At 51.4% G+C, this 13,876-nt stretch overlaps 5 protein-coding genes across 5 annotated transcripts; 2 read left to right on the top strand and 3 right to left on the bottom strand.

Moving 5' to 3' along the window:
* Window positions 1-641: 641 nt before the first annotated feature.
* COCVIDRAFT_83851 (hypothetical protein) lies at window positions 642-1,709 on the top strand (the record flags this gene model as incomplete). The annotated part of the gene is made up of 1 exon (XM_014707297.1): window positions 642-1,709. One exon carries the CDS (start codon window positions 642-644, stop codon window positions 1,707-1,709), a length of 1,068 nt encoding a protein of 355 aa, XP_014562783.1.
* Window positions 1,710-1,942: 233 nt separating this feature from the next.
* On the bottom strand, window positions 1,943-6,394 carry COCVIDRAFT_21627 (hypothetical protein; the record flags this gene model as incomplete). Its single annotated transcript, XM_014707079.1, has 5 exons — window positions 1,943-2,361; window positions 2,414-3,866; window positions 3,928-6,083; window positions 6,133-6,146; window positions 6,354-6,394. The coding sequence occupies 5 exons, from the start codon at window positions 6,392-6,394 to the stop codon at window positions 1,943-1,945; spliced, it is 4,083 nt and encodes a 1,360-aa protein (XP_014562565.1).
* Window positions 6,395-7,183: 789 nt separating this feature from the next.
* COCVIDRAFT_11085 (hypothetical protein) lies at window positions 7,184-7,942 on the bottom strand (the record flags this gene model as incomplete). The annotated part of the gene is made up of 1 exon (XM_014707009.1): window positions 7,184-7,942. The coding sequence occupies one exon, from the start codon at window positions 7,940-7,942 to the stop codon at window positions 7,184-7,186; it is 759 nt and encodes a 252-aa protein (XP_014562495.1).
* A 421-nt stretch (window positions 7,943-8,363) lies between these two features.
* COCVIDRAFT_83894 (hypothetical protein) lies at window positions 8,364-9,281 on the bottom strand (the record flags this gene model as incomplete). The annotated part of the gene is made up of 2 exons (XM_014707298.1): window positions 8,364-8,516; window positions 8,568-9,281. 2 exons carry the CDS (start codon window positions 9,279-9,281, stop codon window positions 8,364-8,366), a joined length of 867 nt encoding a protein of 288 aa, XP_014562784.1.
* A 594-nt stretch (window positions 9,282-9,875) lies between these two features.
* COCVIDRAFT_32647 (hypothetical protein) lies at window positions 9,876-10,557 on the top strand (the record flags this gene model as incomplete). Its single annotated transcript, XM_014707150.1, has 3 exons — window positions 9,876-10,020; window positions 10,087-10,387; window positions 10,425-10,557. 3 exons carry the CDS (start codon window positions 9,876-9,878, stop codon window positions 10,555-10,557), a joined length of 579 nt encoding a protein of 192 aa, XP_014562636.1.
* Between the last annotated feature and the right edge of the window lie 3,319 nt (window positions 10,558-13,876).

Below are 13,876 nucleotides of genomic sequence, written 5' to 3' on the forward strand. Positions count from 1 at the left end.
ACCGATGGATTAGGTAGGTAGGTAGATAGTCAAAGAAGATCAACTGAGCATATGCAGAAATCATGCCGGTTTTTTTTTCCTCTCAATTTCCACCATTCAAGTTTGGCTTGAGGCGGTAAAGTTGGGTTGTGAGCAATCCCGCGTCTTGGTAGCCGTAATTCGCGATTCTGCTCTGTCCGCTTTCTGCTTAAACCATGTTTCGAAATGGGGGAATGTACCCCGGACTCGGTTCCCTCTCTCTCTCTCCCTCTTTTTTTTTAAACTTTTCATGCCAGCGTTGGAGCCGTGCTGGTTGCTCGGAAAATTAACGTTAATTGGGCGGGGCTCGCGACATCCTTGCGTTCAACCCGCAACATCACTCGCTCAGCGGACAGGAGACAGGGATGTGGGGAAGGGGGGGTGCGGGTCTGTCTATTTTATACAGGTCCCAAGGCTCTTGGGGTAATTTGGGGGAGTAGGGTGATGGGATGGGGTGAGTGGTATTATTCCGCCCAGCCACGGTGTGCTATGGTATTACAAAAGAGAAGGTCGCACTGCACAATTTCCTGAAATGTCTGTTTGAAAAAGGGTTGCGGGTTTCCCTTTTTCCTGTCCTCTATCCATTCCTCTTTTTCTCTCGACCTGCGATCGACTCGCCCACCATGTTTTCGTCGAGTACCTTCACAGCCGTGCTGGCTCTGGCTTCACTCGCCTCCGCCCAGTGCGGCTCAGGCACTCCCCACGCCAAAGTCACCGGCTCAGGAAGCTCCTTCACTGCAACCAGAGGATCCACAAACCTCTACACGGGCTCCGACTACCTCAAAGCGATCCAAACCGCCGTCGACGGCATCACCAGCGGCCAGCGCGTCTCCATCATGGCATCCGGAAACATTGGCGCAAACACCATCCGCATCACCAGCGGCAAAACCTTCGAAGGCTGCGGCACAATCACCGTCGCCACCAAGAGCGGCAGCGGCAACATCGAAGTCACTGACCAAACCGGCGTCAGCATCCCCTACCTCACCATGGCCGGCTCCACCTACTTCGGCCTGCGCTTCTCCGGCACAAAGGACCTCACCCTCGGCACCCTAACCTTCAACCTGCAATCAGGAATGGGCATCCGCTTCGACCGCGACCGCGCCGCAAACTCCAACGTTAAAATCGGCACCGTCACCTGCAACGGCGGCACATCTCACTGCATCGAGACCTGGAACATCGACCGCCTCGACATCGGCACAGTCATCGGCAAGAACGTCGGCGAGTGCGGCCTTTTACTCCAAAAAGTCACAAATGCCAAAGTCGGCACTGTGGACTGCGACAACTGCGGCGCAGGTACTGGCTATGCTGCCCTCCGCTTCGCCAACGAAGCCGGCAAGCTCAACGGCGGCTACGGAACCAACATCTACGTCAACCGCGTGCGTGCTCGCGGAGGCGGCCGCGGCGTCTTTTGCGTCTCTGCGTCTGGTGGTGCCGAGATCGCGAGTGTGGACATTGCCAACACGGGCAATAACGCTATCCTACTCGAGAACTGCTACAATGTTAACATCAAGGGCGGTACCGTGAGTGGCGGCGGCGAGGTACGTCTAGCGGCTAGGACAGAGTTTGCGAATAGTCGCGATATTGCGATTTCGCTAAGGGTGGATGGCACGACGGTGCGCGAGAGTCCTTGCACGGTGAATAAGACAAAGTGGAATTTGTCGGGTAATGGTGGCCGTACTATCTGCACTTAGAAAGGCAGATGGGGAAAAAACTGCTAGAATTATCATTTTTAGCGGAAGTTGTGTCCCCGTTGTGTATGTGGTCCGATGGGCATGCTGCATTTTGAATTCGTTGTAGATATTGAGATAGTTTAGTAAACATAAACGCAGGTTTTTTTTTGCGACTTACAGTTGTCATGGTGATTATGTTGAGATGGTTGGGATGAAAGCATCAAATCTGAATTGCAACTACACCAACATCAAGCTCACAGCTCATTCCATCTCTTCATACCCTCCTGCGACATTGTTTCATACCACTTCTTCACGTACGCCAACCCCGCATGCGGTCCATAAGCCTTCTTCTCCCATTGCGGCACGGGCGGCTTTGTTCCAGTCTCTGCTTCACATTTCGCCAATACATCGCTCATCTTGCCTCCACGGTCTATCGTATCATGCGTGGTATATCCCGTCTTCGCACGCTCATTGTGCATTGATTCACGAAGGCGCGTAGTGGCAGCTTCGTCGACAGCAAAGGTCTTTGGGTCAACAATTACACCGTAGTTGGCTCTGGCACCTTCCACAGTGACTAGTCGGCGGTGGACTTCCTTGGCTACTTGCTCTTGAGGTCGTGTGAGGGGGTCACCCAGGCCTCCGCCGCCCCAGGTTATCCATTCCAAAACGTCGCCTGGGTGCTATTAGTTTATACGTCAAGGTGCACTGCAAGGTCTCAATCCCACCTGGATGGACGTGCAAATAATCTTGCTTGGAATGACACATCTCAACGTTGTCTTTCTCTTCCGCTGTGCCAAAACTATTATTCCGATACAACACCTTCCTTGACCTGCTTCCAGGCTTGCCACCATTAACACCCCAAGGCTTGACGAGCCATCTGTCATCGTGAATGCTGACGTCTCCTTCACATAAGAATCTGTATATTGTTCTTTGTGCGTTTCCGCCACGATAGTATCCTGCACCTCCAGAGTCCGGTAACGCTTCGTTGGCTTCGATGATGACGGGGAAGTAAAGCTCAATATTCTCCGTGGGTATTGACTTGATTGCGGGGAATAGGCAGTGGCAGTCGGGTCCGTCACCAATGGGCCGTGCAGGGACACCTCCGAAACCGATCTGGTACATCAAAAAGAATTCGCCTTCAGGATTAAAGCCAGAGTAGAAGAGATGTGGCGAATCTGAAAATCCAGCTGCGCTGCGATGTTCAGGGTTTTGTTGCCCAAATAGCGCTTGTAGAATGTCCATTACACGACCTAAGGCATGTGTCCGACAACTGACGGCAGCTGGTCGGACAGGGCGAAGAATGGTACCAGTTGGAATTCTGACATCGAGTAGATCGTGGAAGCCATCATTGACAATGGCGTGGGGGTCGTATATTGCCAGGAGGTGATAACCAACAAACATTTTGAACATGTTGACCGAAAGATAAAAGTTCATCGCAGAACTCGATTGCGGCGATGTACCGTCCCAGTCAAATACCAACTTTCCATTCTCTTTCTTCATGGAACATGAAATCGCATACGGTCCTATGCCTTGTCCGTCGTCGTCAACAAAGTCTGTGAAGCTTGATTCCTGGGTGCCGAGCTTCTCGTCGATAACGGTCTTAATGGCGATCCTGTTTTGCTCAAGTAGCGACTCCGTGGCTGCTTCGTATACTTCTGGTGTGTAACGGTCGCAGAGCTCGACAACCCGAGTAGCGGCTGTGCGGCAGGCAGTCACAAGGGCCATGAGATCACTCTGGAACCATTCCGGCACCCGTGAATTGCGGAAAAGGACAGCTGCAAGACTCTCATTGTATACGCCTTCTGCGTAGAGCTTGACGATCGGAATTTGCAGGCCATCTTCGAAGATTGTATTAGCATTGACACTCATGGATCCTGGCACCTTGGCTTGAACATCGGTCAAATGGCCAAAGTTGGCCGCCCAGCCTATAAGCCGATGCTCGTAGTATATGGGCAGCAGTGCGACGATGTCGTTAAGGTGTGAGACAGCACCATCAATCTGATAAACATCGTTGGTGATGAATACATCGCCTTCCTCAATAGTCCCGTCCCAGCCTGCCAAGAATTCAGTTATGAAAGACCCGAATTGACCAACTAGCATTTGGCCACGGGTATTGGTAATAACATTGAACTCGTCTTGTTGCTCACGAATAGCTGGACTCATCGCGCAGCGAAGCATCTATAGTTGGATCATGAACATTAGTATGTGTCAGACGAAAATTGCTAGTGGAGTTACTAACAAGGGTATCCATTTCTCTTCGAATGGAACCAAGCGCAGAAGCAATGAGAGTTGCAACGATGGGATAATCCCGGATAAGCTTCTCTGCGGATTCCCTCGTATGTGCCACCTTTTCCGACGCTTTCTTGTCTACAGGCCATATGAGGATATTGCCCATGGAATCAATCTCGCCAAAGAAGCCGGGAAGTATCAGAGTATTAGAGTCCATCTCCGAGATGACAGCTGGACCGTATACAATCTTTCCAGCACCACCAAGTAGCGTGCGGTCCCAGAAAGTTGCTTCTACCTGCTTGCCGTCATACACAATGTTTTGCTTCGCTATGATAGCATCTTCTGATGGCTCCGAGGTATTGGCGCGCTCGACGGGCTTCAAGGCCACCTCTTCAGAAGCATCAATGACTTTGGCACGCAAGCGCATGGTCTCGACTTCTGCATGGTCATTGGAGAAGCCGAACTGATGCTGATGTGCTCTATTAAACTTATCGCGCAGATTCTCAAGCAGACTAGATGAATTTCCAAGCTCATCAGAGTCCACCCCGACAGTAAGCGTCATCTCCTGACCTCTGTATCGCATGTCGGCTTGATATATGACATGGAGTTCAGCGTCATCGTTTGCAAGCGAAGCCTTCATCTTGGTCACACCATCATCCTTGAGTCCTAGCAGCGTGTCCTTGAGTTCCGTTTCGGAAGTTTGCGAGAGGTTTCGGATATACGTGCGAGTCTGCTCGTAAGACATTTTGGTGATAGCATCACCCTGAGCACATAGCACTCCGGGAGAAGGGGGGACAATGACAGGCCAAGAACCAAGTAATTTACCGAGAGCATTGCCATGAAGAGGCCCAGCTCCACCGAGCGCTACAAGTGCAAAGTCCCTGGGGTCGTAGCCTTGTTCCACAGAAACCAGGCGAAGAGCGCCATGCATAGATTCGTTTACCAAATCGATGATCCCTTCGGCTGCCGACGTCGTATCAATGCCCATTTGTTTGGCGAGCGACTCAACTGCCTTATTGGATGCTACGACATCAAGTTCGAAAGTGCCACCCAGCAGCTTTGACGGTAGTCTTCCTAATGCCAGGTTCGCATCCGTAACGGTCGCTTGTACACCACCTTTGCCGTAAGCTGCCGGACCTGGTGTGGCGCCACTGGACTCTGGTCCTACACGCAGACTCTTGGTGAAGTCGTTGTATACTGCAATAGAGCCTCCGCCAGCCCCCACTGTATTTACATCGACTGATGGCGCGCGCACTGACAGATGACCAATTTGGGTTTCTTGTCGGATGATGGCCTCACTACCTTTGAGCAAAGCGCAGTCAGTGCTCGTGCCGCCCATATCAAACGTTATGAGATTCTTGTAGGGTGTGTTTTTGGCAACCAAATGCGAGACAGCCTTGACACCACCAGCTGGGCCACTCATGAGAATGCGCACAGGTGTCTCGCCTGCGAGCTGTACTGAAGTCAAATCTCCATCAGACTTCAGGATCCGAATTACATCGGTATCTTTGGCAAGCTTGTTCTGGAGGTTCTGCATGTATTTCTTGACTACCGGTTTGACCATTGCATTTGTAGCTGTTGTGGCCGTGCGCTCGTATTCTTGAATCTCTGGCAAGACGTCCGCTGATGTGACAATCTCAACGTGTGGCCCAAATTCTTCATGCAATATAGTCTTGATGCGCTCTTCATGGGCGTTGTTGGTAAATGAATTCAGCAAGGACACGGCAATCGCTTCGGGCTCTTGTTGCTTGAGGTCCTGCAAGTCATGCCGAAAGCGCTGTTCATCCAATTCGCAGTAGACACTGCCATCAATTTTGATGCGCTCTTTGACTTCGATGGTCCGTTCTAGAGGTACAAGAGGCTCAGGTTGCTCGTAGTTCATCCAAGCTCCGAGTCCACCTGGAATATGGCTCCGTCTGACAGCCAAGATGTCCTTGTGGCCCTTTGTAACGATAAGGCCGCATTTGGCGCCCTTGGCTTCAAGGACAGCATTGGTGGCAGTTGTGGTGCCATGGTGTATGTATTGGAATTTACCTTGCCAGTTGTACTTTTCTTTCAGGATCTTACGGGCTTGCTGCACACCTTTTTGCACTCCAATGGACTGGTCCTGGGTGTCCGTGGGTATCTTTGTGCGAACGGCCTCTCCGCTGGGGGTAATTACACAGACTGAGTGGGTTAAAGAATGAATGTGAGGGCTACATGAGATGATGCCTACCATCGGTAAAGGTCCTGGGCTCGAGTCAGCCGCACGCTATTGTCGCTTTTCCGTGTCTGGTGGCGTTTGAAGGGAGGGGCAAGGGGATGTAGCCGTGGCTACGGGGCAAATGCAACATCTCGGACATGATGTGATTCGAGACTAGCAGCTGTGTAAGTATGCCGGGTTTGGGCGATACTTAGGCAGCCAGTAGAGTAGATTTGGAGCGACACATTACTCACCCTCCTACGTCAACTCCCAGCCTGTATCCAGGGACGGCCATGCTGCGGGGGTGATTTCTCGAGGCTGGCAGCCGATGTGCGGCTGGGGATCAGATATAAAGGGGCGGGTCGGGTCGGCGATGGGCTGTCAGTTGGCCCTGCGTCATGTCTGAACTATGCTTTTCTGCCACTCGAGAAGAAAAAAGCGGCTTGCCGCCAAACTGGGGCCGCCGCCGAACGGGCAATAGTAACGGCAGCTAAGCAATGTGTATTCGGCAACTGGCTGCGTGTGATATCAATCGCCCCACGGCTGCCGCTGTTGAAATTCCCGTATAGAGTTCTAGTCGTGCGCCTATCCCGGATGTCGACAGCCATGTGCCAGTACCATTATGCAAGGTGTTTCGCTGATCCGACTGCCATGGCGTAGATGCAAATGGAATATCGACGGTTATCAGTGGCAGCCTCTGGCTCCTGTGTGCGGGGTTCGCTAGCTGCTGAGCGGCCGGGCGGTCAGCCATGTCTATCAACGAAGTCCTTGGTTCGGGCGCCTTGTACGCTGCGACATTTACTGTTGCCGTTCTTTGCCTAATCTGACGTTGGTGAGCCTGAGGCACGTGCAGTCAGCTGTTGTGTGTGTGTGTGTGTGTGTGTGTGTGTGTATGTGCCTTCCTCGGTTGTTCCGCGTCCATCCGATCTGCCATGCGCTGGGCCCATTGCTCACCATCCAGCTATGTGAGGACTGTCGCTGCATGACACTACAGCACATTACCAATGCCTTGTTCGTGCTCAAATTTCTCAATACTTTTATCTACTTTGTTTGTCTTCTCCTTCGTCATAATCATCATACCCCATCATCTTGCAGCCAGCATCTCCAAAAACTTATCTCCAAGAGCATTCGCCGCCATCGGGTTATCTCCCGTTACAAGCTCCCTATCTACAGTGATGCTGCCCAGACTTTTCCCGATACCCTCCTGCATATCAGCACCTTCTTCCTTCAGCGTACTCTCAACCTTATCAATCTCACCCCTCAACATCGTCTCCATCATCTTCTCCTCTGCATCTGACCAGCTCGTCATCTTGTACCCCTTATATTCAAATTCCTTCTTAGGTCCATACTTAGTCGACAAAAACGCCCACGGGCCATGGCAGATGGCTGCTGTGGGCTTCGACTCGCCGTGAAAATGCGATAGCACACGGCCCAGATCTGCATTGTCTCCGAGATCCCTTAGAGGTGCATGTCCTCCAGGAATGAAGACACCGTCGAAGCCCTTGAGCTCCTCATCGCTGATTTCAGCAAACTTCCTTGGCCTTGAGAATCCGTTTTCCTTCTTCATCCTTTCAATCAGGTTCAGTTCGCGCTGCTTCTCGTAGTAGTTGCCTGCAAAGGCGGCGAGTGACACGCTCAAAGGGTCTGGTGTGGGTTCTTTGCCCTCGGGCGATGCAAACGTAACTTCATAGCCTGCGTCTAGAATCTTGGATAGTGGTTTGGCGAGCTCCATGAGAAAATAGCCAGAATCCTGTGAGACTGTTTTCCCATCGCTACCCGTGTTGTATAGAGGGAAAGAGCTGGCGTCAGAGAGGACGATGAGAACCTTTTTGTTTGGTGCCATGGTGACTTATGCGTAGGTGCAGTAGCAAGGTTTCCACTCAATTTGTGATTGAAAAGACTTGAATGGGTATTAAAGGGTATCAAGAAACTAGGCAAGTTGATGAGTATCTCGTAAGGGCTCTATTGAATTGTATGCGCTTTTCATGCCTAGTGTAGGTCAGGATGACGTAGCCATATTTTTGCGCGTCGCAAACGTCACATGCGACGCGCTCACTTGAGTCTCCAATATTTTTCGCAGTCCCATTCTAATATGCCGGGCAACCTCGGCACCTATAACAACAGTGCTCAAAGCTGGAACAGATGAATCATGTGTCAAGTCGAGTCCAGATAGGACTACAATCGTTGGCAAAGCATCGCAAGTTACGAGATTATCTGGCCTAACGGATTAAAAGTTCAGGTCAGAATTTTTTTTATACCTAGCACTAATCATGACTAACGGTAGGATCCCATGAACAAGGCTCATACGCTCCAGTATCCAGACTCTTCATGTCTTGTTCAGAGAGTTCAAAGGAATAAATCTCTGCATTCTCCTCGATCCTAGATTTGGTAACAGACTTTGGTAGTGGTACAAATCCCTATCCTGGTTGTTAGTCCCTGTAAGCGACCAGCAAGGGCTTTGAACATACCATCTGCAAGCTCCACCGTAGCAAGATTTGTGACGGTGTCTTGCTGTACTTTTGCGCAAGCGAGTTGAGCAAAGGGTCGTCATTCTTGGTAGCGCGTACAATCGGACAATATGCTTCGCACAATACACCCCGCTTCTTGCACCACTCTGTAATATCAGGCCGCGCAAGCCAAGGATGTAGTTCGACCTGGTTGACGCTAATAACTCCACCCTTGCCTTTACCCTCTTTCTCTTCCGTCTCTCTGATCCATGTCTCGAGCTCATCAAGATGGTGCACACCGTAGTTGGACACGCCAATGGACCGGATTTTACCCGCTTGTACACCCTCAACGAGTGCTTTCCACGCGCCGATTCGGTTAGCCTTGCCACCATATGGGCTGTGTAGCAGGTAAAGATCAACATAATCAAAGCCCGTCTTTTCAAGAGTACTGTCAATGTGCTTTTTTGCCGTTTCGTAAGACATATCCTTTGGCGGAATCTTTGTGGTGAAGAAGAGGTCTTCCCTGGGGATTCCTGACTTCTTCATACCCTCGGCGGAAGGTGCTTCATTCTTGTATGCCACAGCTGAGTCTACATGGCGATATCCGACTTTGAGTGCATGCTGAACCACTTCCGTGGCAATTTCTGCAGGTGTTTGATACACGCCATAGCCAAGTACGGGGATCCTGTAGCCTGATGGCATCAAGTACCGAGATTCGATGGTCAGAGCCGTCATGTTGGTTGACGAGACGTGAAGGAAACGGGGTGAATTGATGGATGGAAGTTGAGAGGTCAAACGCGAGATTCGTCCCAATGCCGTGCGCATAATACCTAGTTCCGTTAACAAAGTAAAAAGACAATAGGCCTTTTGTAAGTGAGCTTCGCCGTTCATAAGACATCAAACACACAGAAGCATTACGTATAGATGCACGGCCTGGTGGCGGAGTTTTCGGAGATAACACACCCTGACAAACGAGTAAAGAGCTATTGGTGGCAGCCTTCGTGGATGACAACGTGTGCGTGTCGGCCGTTAGTTTCTTGTCCGACTTATCCCACATGCCCCTCACGACAACCTCGCAACTTAACACCCCAAACCTCACACCTTTTCAAACTTATCCTACATTCCGTCCCAAAACGGCAGTATTAATGGTAATTCGATGCACACATGTTCCACAGCCCCGGGATACGGCGCAGCAACACATTTAACCTAGACAGAACACCATGACCGGTTAAATATTAAACGTCTCCTATCACGCTCAGTGCGCTTGCTGTAAACGCTCATGTATCCAGTGCTCTAGACTTGCACACAAGCGTCGCGTCTACAAGTCTCATGCGCACCCTGGGCGGCTTCGCGGGCCTCAGCTGCACGGCACCCGACTTGACGGACGCCATAAGCGCTAGAAGGGCCGAAGAAGATCTGGGGAAGATACCGAACAAGAAGGTCAGTGGGGCGAAAACAAAGTACACACAATTCCGTGCCTAATCGTGGACGCTGCTAGAAGCCACCGTGCATGCCTATACGAGCTTACAAGTCTGCAAAGCTCCCGGACCTTTTCGTCTGCATCTGCCACTTTGCCATTGTACCATGGACATGCGCTTGCTCAAAGCGGACATTCACTTGCAGCCTTCATCCGTCTCCGTATTCACCGGTAGATCGGCGTTTGACTCCGCACCTCGGCAACATTCCCAGGACATGTCTTACGTTTCTGAGCTTGGCAGACTCTTCGACTCGTTCAACAGCTCTTCAACATTAGCCGATAAACACGTCGTGCAACCCATCCTCGATGGCTTCCGATCGCATCTTGGTTTTGAAGATCGATTTCAGCCGTGGCTTCGAGCTTTGTCCGCCCGTCAGCCTGCTACCCAGACGATTTGCAAGCTCGAGCAATCGTTCATCAGCTGGAGAGAGGGGAGGGTGGGGGAGGCATGCTGATGCACACGTGCAGCATGACCTCACGAGCCCGAGCAGACGGCCTTCCTTGCCGCCGACGAACCCTGTATGGTGCGGCTAAATGGACTGCAGTTCAACAACGCCTATGATTATCGGCCGAATCCATTATGCAAACCCGTAGGAAGGGAAACACCACTTCGCTAATGTAGGGCGCAGATCATGAAACATGGACCCGGTCGAGGCGCTGGACCAGAGTGAGAGTGCTCTTTCACAAGTACAGCGCTTTGCCCCTCCGTTGTCAACCTCCCAGTTACCCCTCGAGTTCCCAGGCTCCTTGCTCGCTCTGTGGCTCGACATATATCTCGACTATGGCTCTATCAGGAAGGTTCCACAAAATCCAAGTCTCCAAACTGACTCTCGGCTTATCGCCCGTTCAGCAACGTGGATGACTTCTCGGGGATTGACCAATGTAACGTTCGCCGAGCACGCCATTGGGCCTCCCGCGCTCCTCAGCCGAGTCACGATTGGGTGCTGACTCTACGAACACGAAAAGCAAAGACCGCTGTCGAGTGCCGACAGCCACCCATCTGAGACCGCAATGGCCTCCGGGCAACTGCGAGATGCACACCGACTCGCGGGCGTGGGGGTTTACTACGCCTGCTTTAATGCTGACAGCGTGTCTCGTCACATTTCCTAGGGTTTGAGTAAGAAAATAAGCAGTCTATCAAGATTTCCAGAAGGTCCCGGACACCGGGGTTCCTTACTCGTACTCCTTTCCCATTAGACGTAGTATTTGGAGCCCAGCTGCTATCAGGCATCCCATGGTTTGCCGTAGGGTCGGCCGGGCCGCTAGAAACCTATAACACAAGTCTGTAAGCCGCTTATGCGCACAGCGAACCGGCCTTGGACACGGTCCGCGACGACATTAGCGAGCGGATGTAAGTCAGCTTACTAGTTTGTGGAGTGAAACTTCCCTCTTCCCCGAGTAAGCTGTGAGCAATCACTGAGCAAATGGCAAATGGCAAATTCGTCCTCATCACATTTCCTATCAGGGCAGCCAGTCACAGCGAGAAGACGCATTATCCTACTTGGATCTGGCTCACTATAGTTGTGTGCCTACTTTTGCCTTCTCAGTCTTGGTGGGCGACAGTGAAGGAGCAGTGATACACGTCAGGTCGTATTTGATGCAACTGCCGGCACATCTAGAGGATCCTGTCTCGACGATTTCCTCTGAAAAGCTCCAAGATGCGAGACGTCTGCTTACACATGTGCGCTGAAAAAAATACAACGACATCACATGTCCATCAAAAATTGAAGACATTTCTCAATAGGATACGGCGTAGGGACATGTCAAGAGCGCGCGACCACTGCCTTTACCATGGGCCTCTATGGCTAACGATATCCAGAAGTAATTCATGACTTCGGCATGCGAGGTAGCGGGAACATATTTGGACGGATACTCTCGGCTCATACATGCTTCAGACTCCTGTCCTCTCTGCCAGAGACATTGCAACCTCTAAATCCCACTGTCAGACATCTAGCACAGCCATTGTGGCAAGACAAATATGGTCATTAGTATGGTCATCGATAAAAGAGAAACTTCATCCAGCTGGTCAGCGACATGGCCTGGCAAGCATACTCCTTCCAATCGCAATCACCACACCCAACCTCTTCAGATCCGGTGAGAGTAAAACGACTCAATAGGAATGTGAGATTTCCGCATTCAGATCTTGGATGCAGGGGTGCATATTCACTTGCTTTGGCCAGGTATGTACGATGTGCATCATCCGAGACCACTTGCCCTTGCATTCTTCCCGCCCTGTGCGTCACTCATACCCCAAATCGCGATGAAGCAAACCCTATACAGAAATTGCTTGTACCACCAAAAAGAAGTGGAACTCGTCGCAAACCTATAGTGGTAGTGTAGACCAAGGCGCCATCTGGCATTGGTCCAGCCACATGCACACACATGTAGTATATCAAAAACACACATGATAGAATACCAGTACCAATCATATGTCCCCTTGTCAAAATCTCGCAAGCGCGCGCTCTATCCCTTCCTACCCTATCCCTACATGTATTCCCGAAGAAAAAACACCCAGCGCCATATCCACGCGCGAACCTCGCCTCCCAAGCCTTCCCGCGCACACGCAACTCTACCCGAGCCACACCACCCTCCCACAACCCAGCACTATCCCAAAAAAGGCTCAATCCCCTGATACTCTTCTTCACACGTGCAACCCACAAACCCACAAAGTACTCTTGCTGAGAGTATGTGTGTGAGTGTGAGTGTGTGTGTGTGTGTGTGTGTGTGGAACCCACCCACACCCCTCTCTCCCCAGGTCTCCTGCCCTTCAAATCACGCTAGTACTACCCAGTCAAGTCCTACGTTTGTCCAAAGTAAGTCCTCTTCGCGGCAACACTTCCCCCAACCCGCCCATCCGGGCCCTCGCACCCGCGCGTGCGAGCGCGCGCGCATGTGCTCGCAATCACATGTTGCCCGCAACAGCAAGAAGCCGCTACTTTGTGCTAGTAAACGGCTGGGAGGCTTTTTTTTCTGCACGCGCGGAGGTACGTATGTGTGTGTGTGTGTGTGTGTGTGTGTGTGTGGCACGTAAGTTATTGTATAGCGCTATCGACGGTTGGGAAACGGGCCGAATGGCGTACGGCGCAGTTTTTTTAGAAAAAGCGGCAGTGAGGGAAGCGAAGGGGAGGGTAGGGTAGGGTAGGGTGGGAGTATGGTAGAGTCATCATCAGAGAGAGGGAGATGGTTAGAGCGTGAGAGGGGTACGTATGTGTGTGTGTGTGTGTGTGTGTGCCGCTTTTGGCGCATACTACGCATAGGTTATGTTGGGCAACCGCGCGGGTGAAGGAAGAGGGATGCGTATTTTACTGCGGCATGGGGTGTGTGGAATTATTCCGTGCCCCGGTTTGGCGGTTGTAGACAGAGAGGCCCAGTCATGGAGGGTGGTGTTGCGCCGCTGCTAGTCATTGATGCATTTTTTGGGGCGATTTGCGGCGCGGCCAAAGGCCAGTCTTTTTCTTCCTTTGCAGATTGCGGCGTAGGTGTTTTGTGCATGTTGGGCAGGGACGGTGCGGAGTAAAGGTGCAGGGCACTGGGTAAGCTTATTTGGAATAGAATGTTTTTGCCTGTTTAGAGAGTCTTGTAGGTTCGTTTATTGAATGTGCGACCGAATGTGCGTACGTAGGCTTGCGCCGTTTGAGTCTAAAATGGGTGCATAAGGCATGATGGAGAAAGGGATCACCTGGTGTGGCAATCGGTAGAAAAGAATGGATCGTTACAACATCGGTCATTGCTGACCTTAAGCAAGGGTATCTAGTGAAGAGGAAAATATGGATCTGTAAGTCTTGGAAAAGGGCGGTGCGCAGTGCTCGTTTGCCGCTGCCAGCCACGCCCCAATCTCCTGTGCAAGCCGCCC

Source organism: Bipolaris victoriae (assembly GCF_000527765.1).
Source record: "Bipolaris victoriae FI3 unplaced genomic scaffold scaffold_0, whole genome shotgun sequence".
Classification (NCBI taxonomy): Eukaryota; Fungi; Ascomycota; class Dothideomycetes; order Pleosporales; family Pleosporaceae; genus Bipolaris; species Bipolaris victoriae.